Source organism: Pelodiscus sinensis, chromosome 1 (assembly GCF_049634645.1).
Source record: "Pelodiscus sinensis isolate JC-2024 chromosome 1, ASM4963464v1, whole genome shotgun sequence".
NCBI classification, from domain to species: Eukaryota; Metazoa; Chordata; order Testudines; family Trionychidae; genus Pelodiscus; species Pelodiscus sinensis.
The window spans coordinates 317219980-317239834 of NC_134711.1; the positions used below are offsets into that span (position 1 = coordinate 317219980).

Below are 19855 nucleotides of genomic sequence, written 5' to 3' on the forward strand. Positions count from 1 at the left end.
AAAGAAGAGGATTAACTAATGGGAAGGATTTAGTGATTTAGAGGACCAGATTTGGCCCAAGAGCCCAACAGTTCGGATCTGTCTGTCCCAGAGGCAAACTCGACTGTTATGAAATGGATTAACTCTAGCCTTCTGCATTCTTTCAGTATTTCAGGCAATAATAATTGGTCCATACCTGGCGATCCTTGTGCTCCTTTTCTTGGTACCTCTGGGGATGTACTCACCCTGCATCAGAGAGCTGGGGACTCTGGGGCCCAAACCAGCCCTCCTTGGACACAGAGGAGCACCAATGGTAGGTCTGGAGAGAGGGGGAGATGTTTGGCATTATTCTTTCAGGATCTGTGCTGAGGACTGCAGGTTCCCCCAACCCACCCCAAGATCTATGCAATCAGCTGCTGACAGCCCACAGGGGATTGGCTTTGTTTTGGATTTGCATACAGAAAATGACTTCCTGGTTTCATTAGCAAGCACCCTCAGTTTCCCCAGAGCTTTCTGATGGTTAAGGTCAAAGAACGCAGGCACTGGGGGTAGTGTGGAAATGAGCCGGGGAACACTTCAAAGTGACTCTTGGGAAAAATGCTGAAGAATGGGGATAGTTCACAGCATGAGATGGAGGCAGACACTGGAAGACGCTTCAAGGTGATGAGGAGAAGCTTAAAAGGGGTGTGGGAGAAGATGAAAGATGTGGTGAGACGATGATTTTGGTGGCGATGTGTTGAGTGGCTGAGTGGTAGGCCGGGGAGGTGCAGGTAATGGGAGTCGAGGCTTGAGCTAATTGGAGGGCAGACTAGCATGTTGGCAGTTGGAGCTGAGAAAAAGGAATGCACTAAAAAGCAGCAGCATGATTTGGTGAGAGCCTACATGTGAGATGAAATAGCCACGGTTGACTGTTAGGCTACAAGCCTGTATAATGGGGAGAGTGGAGCTAGTATCACCAGCCACAGGAGAAGAGCAAAGGCTAGCGGTGCAGTTGAACTCTGCCTTGGAAGTACTGATTTAGGGAGGGATGCCTCCTGCTCTGTTACAGACTGGCTGAAAGAGCTGTCCGGCCCGAGGCTTGCCTTCCAGATTTGTAAATGATCCCAGATGCTCCTAGAGCCCTGATGGGACTTATAGGCATGAAACAAGTAAAACAGATTTTCAGATGTTGGGCAAAGTGATCTTTACTGTCAATCCCAGTGGGGTGGGGGAGCGAGGGTGGTTGAAAGCATCCTTGGGAGTCATCTGGTGCCTGTCAGACTGGCCTTCCCTTCTGTCATCTTCCTAGCTGGCGCCGGAAAACACGGAGATGTCCTTTCAGAAGACCATTGAGCACCGTGGGGATGGTCTCGAGTCAGACGTCGCAATTAGGTAAGAGGGCAGCTCTGTGTCTCACCAAGCAACTTGCTCTGGCTAAGATTTCACTTGGCTACGACACGGCTAAGGGCTATGTCCAGTCCCTCATCAGCTAGCATTTCACACAACTGCATGTCAAGCCTGTTCCTGTTCCCACTGTCACAGTGGGAGTTTGGTATTGACTTATTATTTTTTGCATTAGGTAGTGGCTAAGAGCCCTTGTCAGGGACCAGAAGCCCATCGTGATAAGCACCATGCAAACCCTGAACAAAGAGATGGTCTCTGCCCCAAGGAGCTTACAATCAAACTTTATCGTGTATCAAGTTTGTTAGACACATCACAAAAAACACCCAGAAGACACATCTCTAGCCCAATGTGCTTACAAACCTCAGTGACATTTGGATGAGGTGCAGAGAGCACAGTCAAGTTGTAAAGGCATACGAGAGCACTGTAATAGTGACAGCGGAGCCGACAGTCTCCGTGGGCCCAGGGCAAGGTGTGGGGGGACCTGGCTACCCACTTCCAGAAGGGGCAGGGCTGAGGGCAGATGGAGCCCCCCCCCCCCAGCCCTTAGTGCTGCTGGAAGCACGTGGCACAGTGCTCTGGCAGTGATTTAAAGGGGCCTGAAGATCCAGCCAGTGCAGCTGCTACTTCAGCAGCACTGGCGTTTGCAGCTACAAGCCCCAGGGCTGCTGGCCCCTCTGCCCACCCTGTCGGTGGACCTGATTAGTTACTGCCAGGTTCTTCATGTGCCATTCTGGAATCCTTGCCCTTATACTGTTGGGTAGGGTGATCGGCTTTTTGGTGCTTATGTAGTGCTGTGGAAGATATGAATTTAGGTCCCCAAATCAGCACAAACGCTGAAACGTGTGCCCAAGACCTCCACAGAGTCAGGGCTTTACACAGGGTCAAATTCTGCTCCCACTTACATCCTTGTAAATCCAGCTTTGCTCTGCTGAAGTTGACAGAACAACTCCAGAATTATGCCGGTGTACGCTAGAGCAGAATATGGTCCATTGTCATTGTCAAGTCATAGCGAAGTAACGTTATTTCCATTTTGCAGAAGGGAAAACTGAGACACTGGGCAACATGACCTCTCTGAGGTCAACCAGACGACCAATGCAGAGTTGGGAATAGAACCCAGGTTTCCTGACTCCCAGGGTACGTCTACACTGCAATCCGAGGTATGGCAGAAGCATAACAAGCTACCTGAGCTTGCTTCAATCTAGATAGCTTGAGTAATAGTCCTGAAGCCAGGGCAGAACAGGCAGCTGCATGAATTAGCCATGAAAGTATTTACCTTGGGTCCTACAGGGTCTTGCGCAGCCTGTGCTGCTGTGGCTACAGTGCTGTTGTCTGACCTAGCTAGATCAAAGTTTGCTTGTGTCTGTCTGCACATGCTGCACTCTCACCCCTGATTGCAGTGTACACGGTGCAGGCTAGTGTCTGGCCCCATGCGATCACCTATGTGAGAGAGCATTCTACGCCAGGTGCTGTATTGCAGAGGGGGCCCTTTCCATCCTCTCCTTCACGTATAAGTGTGGCCTTGTTCTACGGCGCTCGTGCTTTGAATGACATCGTCCACGTTGCCAAAAGCCCTCTCCTTTCATCACAGCTATGACGGGATTCCCTTCCTGATGCACGACAAAAACTTGAAGAGGACAACAAACATCCGGGAGGTCTTTCCCGATAACATCACTCAAAATCCTGCCTTTTTTTCCTGGGATGCGCTGGAAAAGCTGAATGCAGGAAAGTGGTTCCTCAAGGTAAGGTAGTTCACAGGGAGGCCGACTGGAGGGGCAAGGGAGGAGGAAGAAAGTGGCAGATGCCTTGGGGCCTGACGATTTCAAAGGACTTCCAGCCAATGCAGCTGCCACTGTGGCAGCAGTGGTGCCCGGAGCCCCAGGCTCTTTAAATCGCCGTTGGTGTGCCGCACTGAGCGCTGGGGGAGGGGAGTGGCACCGAGGGCCTGGCTGCCCCCGGCCCTGACCCTTCTACCGGAGGCCTTTCCCCTTCTACCCAAAGTCTCGCCCCTTCCGGGACGGCAGAGCCACTCTCCCCCGCACCTTGCCCAGGGGCCCGGTTTGGTTGTCGGCTCCCCTGTCCTGAGGTCTGTCTTAAAGTGCCTAATTGAAGGGATAAAAGTTGTGGGCATGAACCCAAACCCACTGAAGTCCATGAGAGTCTTGGGATAAGTCCCAATAACTATGCAGGAGACAGCAAGAGGAGGTGTCTTTTTGTTTACTCACTTACGCAACTGTGGTAACTGCGTAGAGGAGGTGGAGGAAAAAGAGGTAGGCTATTCGGACAGGGCCTAGACACAGCCCATAGGGGGCAGGAGAGCAGGGCATCCCCACCCACTTTTTACCAGCTAGCAGCTGCAGAATTAATTCGTTCTCAATCCCGGCCCTGCTTTTTTAATGTGGCTGCAAGGCCGATGTACGGAATCAAAGAACCAGGATTAAAATGTTCATTGTGAGTTAAAGGGGAGAACACAGAGACCTATGGCATATAGAATATGAAAGCTACAGGAGAGAGAAACAGAAATTAACTTTTTCACCCCACTGAGAGCTGATGGGAACCTACTTCCCCCTTAGCGATGCAGGAACTGTGTGTATGCAGCTAACTCCGCCTGACTTTCATTTATCTCCTTGTGTATTTATTTATTTTTAGGACAAACCATTTTCATGCATGGGCTCACTGTCAAGTGCAGATCAAAAATTGGCAAAGAATCAGTCAATTTACAAGCTAAGTAATTTCTTGAGACTTGCAGACAGTGCGAGTAAACTTGTGATATTTGATCTCTACCGCCCTCCAGAGAAACATCCTTACAGGCACACCTGGATCTATAGGACATTGGAAGTGATCCTTGACTCGAAGATTAACCCTCATCTGGTATGGTGATACGACTCCCCCTGCTCCAGTTTGTCGTCCTTCCTTGCCATCCCACTGGTGGCTAGTTGGCTCAGAGCCCTGGCCTAGCCCAGTTATAAAAATGCATTTCCCCAGGGCCATATGGCACTACCCTTCCCCATGCTGGGTAGTTAGATCTCAAATCATCCCATTGATTTTAATGGGATTGCTTGTGGGGAAAGGAATAAGGAAGGTGTTGCAGTCATTCCCCATGCTAGTTATACGCCTTAAGATGATGAGTGTTCTTGGAATCAGTAGTTGTCAATTGCTTTGAGATCCCTCAGTAAACAGGCTCTATCCCAAAGGCCAGATTTTCAGCTGGTGAAAACTAGTGTAGCTCCAGGGAAATCCAAGGAGTTAGGCTGGTCTATACCAGTTGAGGATCCGGCCCCACGACTTCAGAATAGTATCGCCCATTGTAGCAGTGGGAGGCCTACACGCTGTGTCCCACCTTGATGATTTATATCACTGCCGCACCTACGAACCCCTAGTCAGTATCAGGACTCCATGACCCGTATCTCTTTAAAACAATCAGAAAGGGCAACCCTGGCCTCTCTGCCCCTCCCAAAACAATTTCAGTGGTTGGGCCGGTTCCCGGCTAGTGCAGATGACAATGGGCCTAGCTCTAAGGGCTTCAGTGGAGTGATGCCAACTTGTCATTCACCCTGGGTGCAGCTCCACTGGGCAAGCTTTAGTGTAGATTGGGCCTTAGAGATTGCTGGCTACAAAGTTTGAATACACAGGGCCTCTGGGCCTCTTTTCCACCCCTGCCTGTTTTGTGGAGATCTGAATGCCATAATGAATTAGCTAGCTGTTTACCACTGCCATCTACTGTATGGGGTTAGAATTGCCTGTGTGTCATAGGTCCTATGGTGCTAATGGAGATTCTCCCTGACCTTACATGATAGGGGACTGTTTTTTTGAAACCGTAGGATCCAAGTTCTATCCCTGCTTTTGCCATATGCAGTTAGATATGCTGCCGTGTGCAGCAGTGACAAGTGCACACTTCCAAGGGGCAAAAGACATATAGTTGTTACACATCTCAGCAGGCATGTGGGGGCTAAATTCAATAGTTACCCATCTCAGCAGGCTGTGTGGGCCTAAAGTGCATAGAGAGCATTGGATGGAAGTGCCAAGAATTATGACAAATGTAGCTTCTGGGAGGGTATGTCTACACTACAAAGTTAATTCGAACTAACGGACGTTAGTTCGAATTAACTTTGATAGACGCTACACTAGCGCTCCACGGAGCGCTTAATTCGAACTAGGTAAACCTCATTCCACGAGGACTAAGCCTAGTTCGAACTTACTAGTTCGAATTAAGGGGTGTGTAGCCCCTTAATTCAAACTAGTGGGAGGCTAGTCCTCCCCAGCTTTCCCTGGTGGCCACTCTGGCCAACACCAGGAAAACTCTACTGCTCCCCTCCCGGCCCCGGACCCCTTAAAGGGGCATGGGCTGGCTACGGTGCCCGTGCCAGGTGCAAGCCTGCCAGCACCCAGCCAGCAGACTCTCCACCTGGCACGGCTCGAGCCAGCGACCCGATGCCCCCCAGCCCTCCCCCTCTTCCCGGGCCCAGGCTGGCGGCTCCCGGGAGCTTGCCTGGGACCGCAAAAGGCGGGCACCCGCCTGGTCTAGTGTGGACATCGTGGACCTCGTCCACGACCTCCACACTAGGCACAGGAAAGTGGCCATCTAGGGCAGGAGAGCTGCAAGCCTGGCCACCCAGGAGCAGGTGTGCATGAAAATCAAGGTGGTCCACTGAGACCCCCCGACCCTGAGCTTACCATGGCCGTACTGGATCAGACCAAAGGTCCATCTAGCCCAGTAGCCTGTCTGCTGCCAGCGGCCAACCCTAGGTACCCTGGAGGGGATGGACTGAAGAGAGTGACCAAGCCATTTGTCTCATGCCATCCCTCTCCAGCCTTCCACAAACTTTGGGCAGGGACACCACTTCTACCCCCTGGCTAATAGCACTCCATGGACCCAACCTCCATGACTTGATCTCACTTCTCTTTAAACTCTGTTCTAGTTCTAGCCTTCATAGCCTCCTGCAGCAAGGAGTTCCACAGGTTGACTCTTTGCTTTGTGAAGAACAACTTTCTGTTACTAGTTTGAAGCCTGCTACCCATTCCTTTCCTTTGGTGTCCTCTAGTCCTTCTATTATGGGAACTAATGAAGAACTTTTCTTGATGCACCCTCTCCACCTCACTCATGCTTTTATAGACCTCTATCCTATCCCCCCCTCAGTCTCCTCTTTTCTAAACTGAAAAGTCCCAGTCTCTTTAGCCTCTCTTCATATGGGACCTGTTCCAAACCTCTGATCATTTTAGTTGCCCTCCCCTCTCCCATCCTCTCTCTTCCCCTCTCCCACCTCCTTTTCCCAGTCTCCCCAAGTTTTGTTCAATAAAGAGAGATTCTATTTTTGACCACACGTTTTCTTTATTTTGTACATCAGGAAGGGGGGCTTGGGAGGGGTAAGTGGAAGGAGGTGAGGGAGGAATGGGGTACGAACCCCCGATGGGGAGGACTGGGCTGGATCTCCGGGCTTCTGGGGGTGGAAGCTCTCCTGCAGCCCCCCAATTGCCTCCTCTCCCCAGATGGCAGTCTGCAGCAAGTGCAGCCGGTCTGATGGCCGAGTGCTGTGATGTACCCAGTGTGGGCACTCAGGGCACTCCAAGCCAGGACTGCTTTGCAAGCAGGGAACCCCTGAGAACTGTCTGTCCGGGTTGGGGGTCGGGTCCCTTTAAGCACAGCCCTCGGCTAGCCTGAGGCAGCAGTTCCACGCTCTAAGTCCTCATCTGATGCCCTGCCGGCACTGCTTCCGGCCATCCTTAACCCCGGTTCAGGGTCCACTTAATGTGGACATGCTAGTTCGAATTAGCAAAACGCTAATTCGAACTAGTTTTTTAGTCTGGATGCGTTAGTTCGAATTAGCTTAGTTCGAATTAACTAATTCGAACTAAGTTAGTTCGAATTAGCGCTGTAGTGTAGACATACCCTTAATGATCAATGTCTGAGGCTTCTGGGGGATGTTAAAATCCATGTAATTGTGCAATGACTTACATGAGGCTAGGGAAGCTGACAGCCATACCAGGTCCCTGGGGTAGATGAGAGGAGCTCCTGGTCTGTGCTCTCATGGGGGCAGGGCCTTGGGTGAAAGGGACAGGACTGGTGGAAGCCAGCCCACAGCACCGCCTGTAGCATGCCCCGCCACGCCACACCTCCACAGCCTTTAGAGCTGCATGGAGCATGCCATGTGGGGCTCTGGTGGCGATTTAAAGGGCCTTGGGCTCTGGGTGCTGCCACCCTTATTCCCCTTATTTTAGCAGGTATAAATACAAATATTGGTCTGTAAAATTATCCAGTGCTTTTAAAGATCCGGATACAGTATCTGACGCCCTGATCTCCTGTAGCAAGGAGTTCCACAGGCACACCACAGCGTGCTCTGTCAATGAGTCCAAGTCCTTTCTCTGTAGTATTTGAGTATGTGTGTTTATTTTAAATTTACTCCCTGCAGACTTGTGTTTGAAAGTATGTGACAAGTCACTGAGTGAACCCCTCTTTCCTTGTATTATGGGAGTATGTAGAAGGCAGGAGGCTGTTCAGGAATATTCCTGTCAATTCACTAGCTGCTGCTGTTCCTCACAGGTCCTGTGGCTGGACAACAATTTGCGCTCCTATATTCAGTCAACAATTCCTGGGTTTCAGCACATCACGGGCGGTAAGGCCCCAGTTGAGGAGCTATTGAGACGCAATATTTTCAAGCGCAATCTCGCCTATTCTGTAATGTCCAGTGAAGATATCCGGTAGGTTGCTGCATAAGCCTCATATAGGAGGCAAGACGCTTCAGTGGAATTGCAAAAAAACCCTGCACATGTAATAGGCCAGCTTAGTGCATATGGTTATGTCTCCCTTCAGCAATTGGCGTCAGTGACTCTCCCAGACTGGCACTTCCTCCTAGCTCTAGGAGTAGCTCCATTACAGTCTCACACTCAGTCCCTACAGAAGAGCAGCTGCATAGATGGTGCCTAAGTCTTTTGCCTGGGGGGCTACTCCCAGGAGTGCTGGAAGCTCCCTGGAAGTGGGGGGCCGCTAGCACCCGGATTGTGGCCCTGCCTCACAATTCACTCCTCCCCCATAAGGCCCCACCTGCACTCCATGCCTTCCCCCCAACCATGGCCACACCTGCGCTCTTCCCCACCCACCCTCCCCCCCTGAGGTCCTGCTCCACTCTGCCTCTTCCCTCCAAGGCCCCACCCTCACTTCACCTCTCTGCCTGCGGCCGCACCCCTATCACTTTGAAAAATGGACTCTCCCACTTTTTTCCTGCCTTAAGGGTGAGCAAGAGGTGGCGAGGCCACGTGGTGGTCAGGGCCATGGGGAAAGAGGCAGAGTGGGGTCAGGAAGAGGCGGAGCATGGGTAGGGTCACAAGGGGGGAGGGGTGGACTACAGGCATGGTCTTGGGGGTACAGGGCCAAGGTCTATGTGCTGGGGGCCTTCCCACTTCTAGAGAGCTTCTAGCACTCCTGCGCCCAGGCCACAAAGGCGGTGGGCTGGTGGCCTCCAAAAAGAGGTGACTCACAGCTGACATTGCTCCCTGTATGGCCATCCTATTTATTCTGGGGAGGCTTAGCCTCCCTAGACCTCTTATACATGCCACCCACGGAGCATCTGTATGTATGTGGGCATGAACTGGTGCTTATAATTTCAACTGCGACTACCGCTGAAGTCATGATAGGTGACTCTTTGCTGAGATCCCAGTGAATCAGTGGTGGTAATGTAAGGCGAACCCTGGAGTTCTCATTTCCTGATTTTTCCACTGACCTCAATAGGTGGTGAATCATCCCCAAAGTCAGAGAGTGTTGAATAGAATTAACCATTCAACTGCCTGGCATCCTATGACTTTATTTATGTGCACAGCAAAACTCCATCCAGATTACACTCAAGTGCCATGTGGAATCACAGTTATGGAGCCTAATGGGTTTACCTCCATTTGCAGATTCCAGATCTAGGGACCTTTCCTTTTGGTACTTCAGAAACTGCACTGTAGTTGTTCTAACGGTAATTAGATTTGCTATGTAGATTACATGTAAAGGGGTGGGGCTTTATTATAGAAAAGGAGAAACTAATATATGGGGCCCTACTTAATTCATGATATTGTGGAAATCGCAGGTCAGATTTGGCTTCTGCTGCAGTTTTGAGTTTAGCTCTCTTACTTTTCATATATTTTGAGTATATAGTTGTTAGTGCGCTAGCATTCAATGCCTGTGAAAGCTCGATTTCTTCAGCAGTGTTTTAAGACTTTTAGTCTTCTGAATTTCAAGCCATGTCTACACTGAAAAGATTTGTTGACATTCATAAGTTGCCAACAAGAAAGTTGCTAAGTCATGTTCACGCTGCCGCCCTTTGTCAACATATTATGGTAACATTGTTAGCTCCCCCATTAACAGAAAGAGCAAAGCAATGTGGGTAAGCATCCCAGAGTGCCCAGTGTTACCTTCAGCCTCTAGGCACTCTGGGAACTTGCAACGTAGTGCAAGGCATTTTGGAAACATGAAAAACATCCTGTCAGCCACCAGTTTGCTTCATGGACCTCCGAGGGCTTCCGGCTTCCTTCCGCACCCTTTGAAACTGACAGTCCTTGCTATGCACTGCAGCATCTTCTGTGAGATGGATGGATCCCAGACTTCTCTCCTGTGGTGTGTTCAATGTGCTTAGGACATCTCACATTGCAGCAGAGCTACTTACGAACTCAGTATCAGAAGACGACGACTCGGATGTGGACGACGGTGTGACATGGGCAGCAGTGAAGGGGCAGGGCATTGGGCTGTCACAGAGCAGCTGGGCAGAGTAGTCTGTTGCTTTAGGCTAGGGAAACCAGCACTGAGTGGTGGGATCACGTTGTCATGCAGGTGAGGGATGAAAAGCAGTTGCTACAGAACTTCAGGGTGCATAAAGCAACCTTGCTGGAGCTGGCCTCTGAATTGTGGCACAAGGACACCTGAATGAGAGCTGCTTTCTTGGTAGAGAAGCATGTTGCCATTGCTTTGTGGAAGCTGGAGACTCCTGATTGCTGTCATTCAGTTGCAAATCACTTTGGAGTGGGGAAGTTGACCATCGGGGCAGTGCTTATGCAGGTGTGCGGGGTAATAAATCACATTTTGCTACATAGAACTGTAACTCTGGTTGGCTTTGCTGAAGTGGGCTTTCCAAACTGGTGGGACATTTGATTGCATGCACATTCCCATTACAGTACTACCCCACTCTGCCACAGAATACGTCAATCAGATTGGGTACTTCTTCATGGTGTTTCAGACACTTGTGTTTCACTGTAGGTATTTCACAGACATAAATGCAGGGTGTGGATCCAGTGTTTTATAAAAATGGTAAGTCTTGGGTGCAGCACCAGTCTGGCTGTTTACCTCCTTTGCCTTCTGGTAGTCCTGTCAGAGGTCCTTCATCTTGGCTCTGCATTGCTGGATGTCTCAATTGTACCCTTTCTTATAAAGGGCTCAAGAAATGTGACTGTACGTGTCCTGGTTCCTACGGGTCACACTCAGCTTTGATTGCATTGATTTGTCACCCCACACACTGACAAGATGCAAAAGCTCTCAGGTGCTCAAGTAGGAAAGCGTGTTGAGTGATAGCTACCTCTGTTTCTCCAAGAAGACACCAGGAGGACCACTAAACAATGAGTCAGCTAGCAGGAAATGAATTTTAAAGTTCCTGGAGTTTGCAAGTGGGAGAGTCATTTCTGTTTACCTGCTTACATGGCTGCAGAGCAGTGGAGTTCAAAGCCAAAGTGTCCAATCGAGCATTGTGGGAAACATCCTGGAGTTCAATAAACTCGAGAAATGCTGTCTGTAGTTCACACTGCATGACTGTCGATGGTAAAGGGAGTGGGAGAGACAAAAGACTCTTGCAAAGGGGAAGCTTTTTGTCGCCAAAACTGTGCATTTATTGTGACTTTTGTTGCATTGCAGTGTGCACGCTCTCCAGGTTTTGTTACCAAACAGGGAGATTTGGTGACAAAAGTAGCCAAGTATCAGAGGGGTAGCCGTGTTAGTCTGAATCTGCAAAAGCGACGAGGAGTCCTGTGGCACCTTATAGACTAACTGAAGTGTAGGAGCATAAGCTTTCGTGGGCAAAGACCCACTTTGTCAGATGCATCTGACGAAGTGGGTCTTTGCCCACGAAAGCTTATGCTCCTACACTTCAGTTAGTCTAGAAGGTGCCACAGGACTCCTCGTCGCTTTTGCAAAAGTAGCCAGTGTAGGCAAGCTCTTATATTGTACTGGTCACCTTTTTTAATGACTGTAAAATAGTTGTAGCAAAATGTATGATCATCAAAAAATTAGCAGGGATAACATAATACTTGAGAATTGATTGATACTATTCCAGCAATTTTTGATTAACTCTAGCTTTTTCAAATTGCCACTATTAATAAAGGTTTGTTATTACTTTTCCCATGATTTTCCATGTCTTGTTTGCAACTCAGCTGCAAATATTTAAAAGTCATCCCATGAATCAAGAAGGGCCTTACTGATAGTAATGTCATTGGCATGGGTGAATACTGAATTGGCAACTGACCACTGTCTCCTAGCGGATGGTTTATAGGAGATATAACCCTAGTGCTACCACTGCTACAAGTTTACAGTACCTTGAAAACACAAAACCTCAAATGGAAGGGCTCATGTTTCAGTGAGTAATTTCTAGAATGATTCTGTCTCATAGAAAACTCAACTCTGCTGTTCTGTTCACTCTCTATAGTTGCAATTTCTGCTTTTCTCAAACAGCAAGAGCACTTCAGTTGTCAAAAAAGCAGCAGTTTATTGCTTTGAATGGGAAGGTGCTGCAGTCTTTTCTAACAATGCTTGTTCCAAAATTTCAAGCAGCACTAAAACAGATCAGTGTTTCACTGTATTCAGTGATATTGAACAACAACAAGTATTGATACTGACAATATATCTATTTGGAACAGGCACCATTTGCTTTAACAATCTAGGATGAATGGTTACATTTTATTAGGTGCCATTTAGGAATACTTTATAACGGGTTAGTAAATGATGAATGGCGGTTATAAGCCTTTTGGACATTAGAAAAACTTCCTACCTGTCAGGGTGGTTAAACACTGGAATTAATTTTTAGGTGGGTTGTGGAATCTCCATCATTGAAGATATTTAAGAGTATGTTAAACAGACACTTGTCAGATGACCTCTTAAGGTCTCTTCTGATTCTATGATTCTATGAGAACCAAGTGTTATTGATGGTTATAAGGGCCATCTGTAAAAGGTGTTACAGATGGATGCAAGCTAAGGTTATAAGTGGCCTATACAATTCATTAACTATTGATTAAAACATCTAATCGTTAACTCATTATAAACTGAGCGTTAATACAAAAGCATGACTGAAAGAACCTTGTTTTTACATTATTATTGGAATGTGACTGTCCCCAAAGGATCAGATGTTCCAGTCTGTCCAATAATAACTGACTTGTCATAAGATCAGCTGGTTGGCCAGTCTTGGCTCCTTCCACTTCTAGGTTTTCAAACGCCCCAGGCAGTCCTCCTCAATGCACTGTTAGCAGTCCACCGAACTGGCCCAAAGAGAGGCCATTTGCCCTTACCATTGCTTTTTGATGGAGGTAAACATGTCTTTGTATTTTAAAGGAAATATGCTCAGGCCAACATCACCACCAACTTCTACGTGATCAGTGAGCCGTGGCTCTTCTCCCTGGCCTGGTGCGCCGGAGCACACTCTGTGACCACCAACACCATACACATCCTGAAGAATATCAACCGACCTCTCTTCCTCATGGTAAGGAGAAAAACCCAGGCCTGCTCTCTAGAAGTGACTGGCTGGAGAGGATGGTCGTGGTTACCTGTGTCTATTGCAAGACAGGTTCATCCCTGCAGTGGAATGGAGATGGAGGGGAGGCCCCTTGACCTGACACAAGCTAAGGGGATGTCCTTTCTGGTAGCCTTGTTTAAATGGGCCCTGTTGGCCTCTGGAGGAGGAATCCAGGTTTGGACAAGCCCTGCTCTCTCCTTGTTCCTCTGAAGACGTGGAGGTGCCATGGAGGCAGTGTAAAGCCCCCCCATCCTCACCCTCAGCACCAGTATTCCCTAACAGAAAGGGTGAGGAATTAATCCCTCAACTGCCATCTCTTGGTGCCAACCACATTGGCACTAAGGGGCACTGTGAGCCAATGATGGTTCAGACCCAGTGACACATTCTGACTATTCATAGGACTAAAACTCACTGTACCCTCTGGCAAAACGTCCCCAGTGTGGCTGAGAAACACAGCTGAGCCACGGCTTGGTAGAGCTGAGCAACCCAGGCCTTGAGAGGAGGGAAAAGAAACCTATTTTAGAGAGCCCCTGAAGAGCCAGGGCTCACACTTACCTGACGAGACAGCCTCCCGCCTGCTGAGGGAGGTCTTCTGTCTAGATGTCCTCAACCACGCTGGTGGTCTTGCAGCACCCTAGCTTCCTGCTCATGCGTGACTTTGCTGTGAGGCGCTTGTGTTTTCCTCCTGCCACTCCAAGAAATCGGCCAGAGAAACCTGGGGATCCCAGTGTATTCATCCAGAGCGTCTGAATACACTGCTGGGTTAAGAGGTCTCCTGCACTGTGGGCCCCACCCATAATCTGCCCACCCCGAAGATTACTACATTTTCTAGGTAGCCATCGGGCCGCCTTCAAGCTCACAAATGGGACATAATCACCGATAGGCAAAACCTGCAAAGTTTAGACACAAATCGGGACGTTCCCAGTGGTCAGGGGCTTTCAGACTTAGGGATTTGATACAGGGCAACGGTCCCCAAATTTATCCTTACCCCTGTCTGTGACACCTCCCCCTGTCCCCTGAGCTGGGGCTGGGAGCAGGACCACAGCTCCCAGGACTAGAGAGAGGGGAGGAAGCAGACAGGTATGATGCCTAGGCTGGGGCAGAAGCTGGGACTGGAGCTGCAGTGTGGGGCCGAGGTTGTGAGCAGAGCTGTAGCCAGGCCTGCTGTTGGGTGCAGAGCTGCGTCAGACTGGGGACATGGCCAGGTGTGGTGCTGTGAGCTGTGGCTGGGGCCCTCCCACATCCCTCCGCAATGTTCCTTCCCCTCTAACCTCTAGGGCACACCCCACGGTTTGGGCACTTTGGCCTATTGAGTAATCAGCCAGCCAGGATTTAGGGAGTGTCTGAATGGTGACATCGCAGGTTGTGTTTCGTCCAGGAGCTGGGCAGTCCCAGAACAACAGGCTCAGTCTGTGTCCAGCCGCCTCACTAAAGGATCCCCACCCGGTTCCTTCCCACCGAGTGCAGGCTCTTCCCTGCTGCCAGGCACGTGGCAGGCCCCATCTCTGAGTCTGAGGGTGAGCACTTGCCTACTCCTTGACAGGAGGCCACACCCAGCGAGGTGGCTGCTCCTCTCAAATAACTGAAACATCAGGAAGGGGCACTGCAAGCGTCACAGGACAATCCCCCAAATGACATTGCAAATCAGATTTTCGTTTAGACGAAGCTATTGCTGCTGGCCACCTTCTCTGTTCTCTTCCAGACGCCAAAGGAATACAGAGTCATGTGGCTTCTCACAGACGTGGTGGCTGCTCTGCTCATCTCACTCATATTTGCTTTCCACTGGTAAATATCCTGTGGCTAAAATCTCCAGGGACATTGATGGCCCCAAACCTCTTAGAGTTATTGAAATGATGCTGCTAGGGGCCTGTCTCCATCACAAAGATAAGTTGACGTAGGGCGGCTTATGTCAACCTAGCTATGCGGTGTACACACTGTAATGCTCCCTGTCGCTTTAACTCACCTGCTATGCAGACCTACTAAAACTATCTTGGCCTAATGCTTGGGATGGCATAGCAAGGGTGAGGCAATGCCTGTGTTATTAATGTTGCTCCAAGTAGCCTCCAGGAAGGTGTCCCACAATGCCCACCATGACCTCGCTGGTCACCCTTTTGAACTCTGCTGCCCCACCGCCAGGTACGCGGGTGAATGTCCCTTCTCTTGTTTAAAGCCCCGGGAAGTTTTGAAGTTGATCTTCCTGTTTGCACAGGTGGAAAGCTCACTTAGCAGCTGTCCAGCTGAGCACGGCCGACTCCCTGCAGCAAAGGCACTTCTGCCTGGAGTGCATGGGAGGCAGGGGATCCCCTGGGTCCATGGGGAGAGGAGGATGTGCAGGCACAGATCCACTCCTGCTCCAGGACCCTGCTTGAGACATTGCAGAAAAAGGGCTGACGAGTGACTCAAAAATCAAAGAGCGGCAGTAGGCACAGCAAGGCCAGGGAGGCAAATAGTCCCTCTGCTGCGGCTTTGCAGACATGCTGCTTTTACAAGGTGGGGCTCCAAACATGAGGTGGTGTATGGGCGGGAGGCTGGGAGCAATCTGGGTAGGGGCCAAGGTGCTTAGCCTCACGCTGCGGGAAAACTACAGCATGGCTTTAGGGAAGAATGAAAAGAACCAGAATCAAAACTTTCTCTGGGCAAGTAAAACCAGAAACCCCTGTGTTGGTTTATTTTTTTATATATGAAAACTGTGCAGGTTTAAATTACTGATGGAGGGTGGGAAATGTGTGTACGACTCTAGTGTAAATGGTTCATTAAAGAAAAGAGTTTATTTCTCCCGAGGAAGGTTTTTGTGTTAAAACAAAACCTCGTTTTCAACACACCTTTTACTTGAGTAAATTCCAGGGCTTCTCTGTGCTCCCTTCTCCCACTCTATGTATGTTCTTGGGACTGCAGCGGTATGGAAGGTGCTCCACCCTCATGGGCGATTAAACACAATGGCTACGTCTAGACCTGCATGATTTTCCGCAAATGCTTTTAATGGAAAAGTTTTCCGTTAAAAGCATTTGCGGAAAAGAGAGTCTAGATTGGCACGGACGCTTTTCTGCAAAAGCACTTTTTGTGGAAAGGCGTCCGTGCCGATCTAGACGCGCTTTTGCGCAAAAAAGCCCCGATCGCTATTTTCACGATCGGGGCTTTTTTTGCACAAAACAAATCTGAGCTGTCTACACTGGCCCTTTTGCGCAAAAGGACTTTTGCCCAAACGGGAGCAGCATAGTATTTCCGCAAGAAGCACTGATTTCTTACATGAGATCGTCAGTGTTCTTGCAGAAATTCAAGTGGCCAGTGTAGACAGCTGGCAAGTTTTTCCGCAAAAGCTACTGCTTTTGCAGAAAAACTTGCCAGTCTAGACACAGCCAATGAGAGCCACACTTCCACCCCGCTGTGAGAGTCTCATTGGTGTATGTACTTGTGAAAGTCCTGTTTCTTCCCCTTTAAAGAGCCATCCCCCTGCATGTACAAGGTTTCCCTCAGTTTATATGGGTGTGGACTAAAAATCTATGCCTGGAAACAGAATGTAACTTTATTATTCCCCATCACATGCTACCATTCACAGACGATAGAAATAGGTGCCTGTGAGTGGCCAGGTTCATAGCAGGATGCAAACAAACAGTGCCAGGCTCAGCATGCTACAGCTAGATGTTACTTTGGCCCTGTGTTAAAATGCTCCATCAAGGCCTCCCCCAGATGAATAGCTCCTCCCCCAATTGGGTGCCCCTTCGAGCTTTGTGTTCCAATGCATGGCACAATACTGAAAGCGCAGTGGCGGACCCATGCTTTGGCTGGCTTGCAAGGTACCAAAGCAGTCGCCGTGCAGCTGGAAAACAAACATGCCCAAGGACTGATGGGATTGAAAAACCTGTCTCATGTGATGCTGAACCCGCTCCCCTGAGGCATTGCAAACCCTCCCCCAGCCCGGCTGCACAGTGAGATAGCTACTCTCCGTGCACTGCTCTCTGTGCCCACGCAAGAGCTGCCACTACGCATGTGCTCTGGGGACACAAGGAGCTTAGTGTGGCCATCCAACAGTGGGTTCATGGTGCCATACCTCAACTTACCTGTGTAGTGTAGACGTAGCTAACTCTGCCTTGCTGCGATGGAGGGGAATGAACTAGCTGACCTGTCCAACCCAAAAAGGCCTTCAACTATCACTATCCACCTTGTTCTCACCCCTTAGCCTGGCTTTCCCCTTCACACTTCTTAACCCAGACCTTCCTTTGTATGCCAGGGCCAAACGGCTTAGCCCCTTGACTGGGACTATGCTCCCCCACAACCGGGATGAATTTATGGCTCCTATCTCACCTCCAGCCACCATCTGGGCAGGGCCTACACTTTCCTTTGTTTCATGGGGCACCTCGCATGTGTCCGGCTGTTCAGCTGACAGCAGTAGCAAAGAGGTCTCACTGCAGCCGGGGCGTAGTGAAGGGAGCCTCACAGCCCTGCTGCCGTTTGGGTGTCACGTGCCACTTAGCAGCCTAGGACAATCTTAGATTTAGGCTCTTTTGAAACTGAGGCACTTTTGAAAACCCTTATTTGTGTCACCCTGGCGCCTCGTGGGCTCAGTCAGGTTGGGCCCCTGTTGTGCTCGGCACTGCAGAGAACCAAGAACCAGCTGCTGGGCACGGGGCTGGCGCACAAGGAAATCATCAGACAATAGTGGGCAGGTGGAGCAGCTGCCTGACCCAGTCTCTGTGCCTGTGGCTTCATCGCTGGTTTAACTCTTTCCAGGTGGAGAGAGAAGGGCTTGGCCTGCTGCGCAGATAACAGCGGCGCAGTGCTCGAGAATGGGACCTACAACAAATTCCGAACGGGTGAGTCCCGTGCTCGTGGGGATTGCGGCTCCAGCACTCTGCAATGAGGCCAGCGTGGGGCCTGGATGGGGGCTTGTGTAGCTGAAAGATCAGTGCCTGGGGTGCAAATCTAACAGGGTTCACGCCTGCTGCATGCTGGCTGTCCACAGGCATCCTGCTGCCACTCATGGACTGCTCCCATTGACTGCCCCTGGTGTCAGAGCCGAGGAGAGCACAGCAAAGCCCGTGAGGGCCTGTTCAGTGTGTGGGGCAGTGCACAGCAGGCTAGTGTGATGCAGATTTAGCTCTTATCCTCAGCCCCACCCAGGAGTCCACACTTTAGTCAAATTACGTTGGGTCATGAGCATCAACAGTTTTCCTCAGCTGGGTCATGAGCTCTGGAGCGTCCCCTCATATTTTGTGTATGCAGCTTGCACCATGTTTAGCTTACTCCCTAATTTTGCCTGTGCCACAGACTTACAGTGTAATTGGGTTGGTGGTTCAGTGAGAATAATGCTATAATGAGAATAGTCCTGTGTCCTGAGTTATTCTGTATAAAGCGAACACGGATTATGCAGCCTTAAGGCCATGAGTTTCAACGCATGAGAGTCAGGAACTAGGAAAAAAATTGGTTAGTTCATCCACGTGGAACATACTGTTCTAGCTAGTGGTTCCTCTAAATGTATACACCCAAAGCACCTGATTCACCACTCATGTATCCCAATATTACAGCACGGTAAGACCAGTGATTTTGCTGGCATTACATCAGTGAAAACCTGAAGGTAACTGAGAGCAATGTGGCCGAACTAACATTACAGCTTGGTGCCACATTCACAGCTCAGCTGAATGCCCCAGCGGCCGGCAGCTTGGGCTGGGCAAAGCTGGGAGCTGTAAGGTCATGACCAAACCAGCGGGGGCTTTTGCAAATGAAAGCTGGGAGCTGTAAGGTCATGACCAAACCAGCGGGGGCTTTTGCTTTTGAGCCCGCAAATGAAACTGGAATGTTGAGAGCTTTAAAGCCTCATTACAACAAACTGACTGAACCCTGGAGCAAACACAGTTGTTTTTAAGGGCCACTGCTGGTTTTCCTGGGACAGCCCACACAGGTCTGCAGGTGGTTTCTGGTTCAACCCGTATCCTCTTTTCAGAGCTCAATGATCTGCCAATGGTCGTGGCCTAAGAGAGCATGAGGTCCTGCTTGTCATCGGGAGAACAGCCCGCCCCAGACTGAGACGCCGTGACGCTGGACAGACACTGAGCCTGGATCAAGCTGGAGAAGCCCTATGGCTGCTGCGTCGTTAGCTGAGCTGGCTCCAGACGGAGGAGTCCTGTCGGTCAGGGCCTGACAACAGCTGGGGCGTTCGGATGAGCCAGAGGTGCCTTTTAACACTGTGATTGCCAGCACCTGTCTCTGGGACTCAGCTCCATGGCTGTGAAGTGCCCCTCCCTCCACAAATGCCTAAAACCCTTCCACACGCCTCTCCCTAGCCAAAGACCCCAGGGCCTGCTTGGCAAGAGACCGGGACAGGCAAGCAGCTGCAGTGGCTGGACACCGACAGATGCACCTCCCAGCAGAATGGAGTCCGTCTCTGTGCGATCGCTGGCCCTGTAACACCCAGAAAAACAACTTTTAATATGTGGCTTTAAAGCTGATGGTTTTTTTTGTATGGCGGAAATAAAACCCACCTGCAGAGTGATCATCTGTAGGGCTCAGAAGTGGCAGGGAAGGGAGGGGTGAGGAGCAGTGTGTTGAAAAGGGCAAGTCTTGCCCCTTCCCAGCAATCACATAGAGGTCCGCTGGCCCTTCCCTGTGTCAGAGCTGGAAGCCAGGAGCTCTGAGGTGTCAGTGGGGGGAGGGCTGCACATGGACCCCCCCTTCCTTACTCAGCCTTGGGAAAGAGAGCAGTGGAGCGAGCGGCCAGACTCCCACGTGGCAATGAGAAACGGGCGTGTAACTCCCCGGGG

At 50.1% G+C, this 19855-nt stretch overlaps 1 protein-coding gene across 7 annotated transcripts in view; it reads left to right on the forward strand.

Moving 5' to 3' along the window:
• The window catches only part of GDPD4 (glycerophosphodiester phosphodiesterase domain containing 4), a 60241-nt gene extending 40654 nt beyond the window's left edge, over window positions 1-19587 (forward strand). For 5 of the 7 annotated variants that reach the window (XM_025189119.2, XM_006131929.3, XM_025189120.2 and 2 more), the window contains 9 exons: window positions 147-292; window positions 1268-1350; window positions 2951-3101; window positions 4009-4230; window positions 7898-8055; window positions 12920-13067; window positions 14803-14885; window positions 17829-17911; window positions 19039-19587. In XM_025189119.2, the coding sequence (XP_025044904.2) occupies window positions 147-292; window positions 1268-1350; window positions 2951-3101; window positions 4009-4230; window positions 7898-8055; window positions 12920-13067; window positions 14803-14885; window positions 17829-17911; window positions 19039-19070 (1106 nt within the window). In that variant the 3' untranslated portion in view covers window positions 19071-19587. The remainder of the gene's footprint in view (window positions 1-146; window positions 293-1267; window positions 1351-2950; window positions 3102-4008; window positions 4231-7897; window positions 8056-12919; window positions 13068-14802; window positions 14886-17828; window positions 17912-19038) is intronic. The other 2 variants (XM_025189122.2, XM_014577974.3) reach the window with 2 other exon arrangements.
• Window positions 19588-19855: the final 268 nt, after the last annotated feature.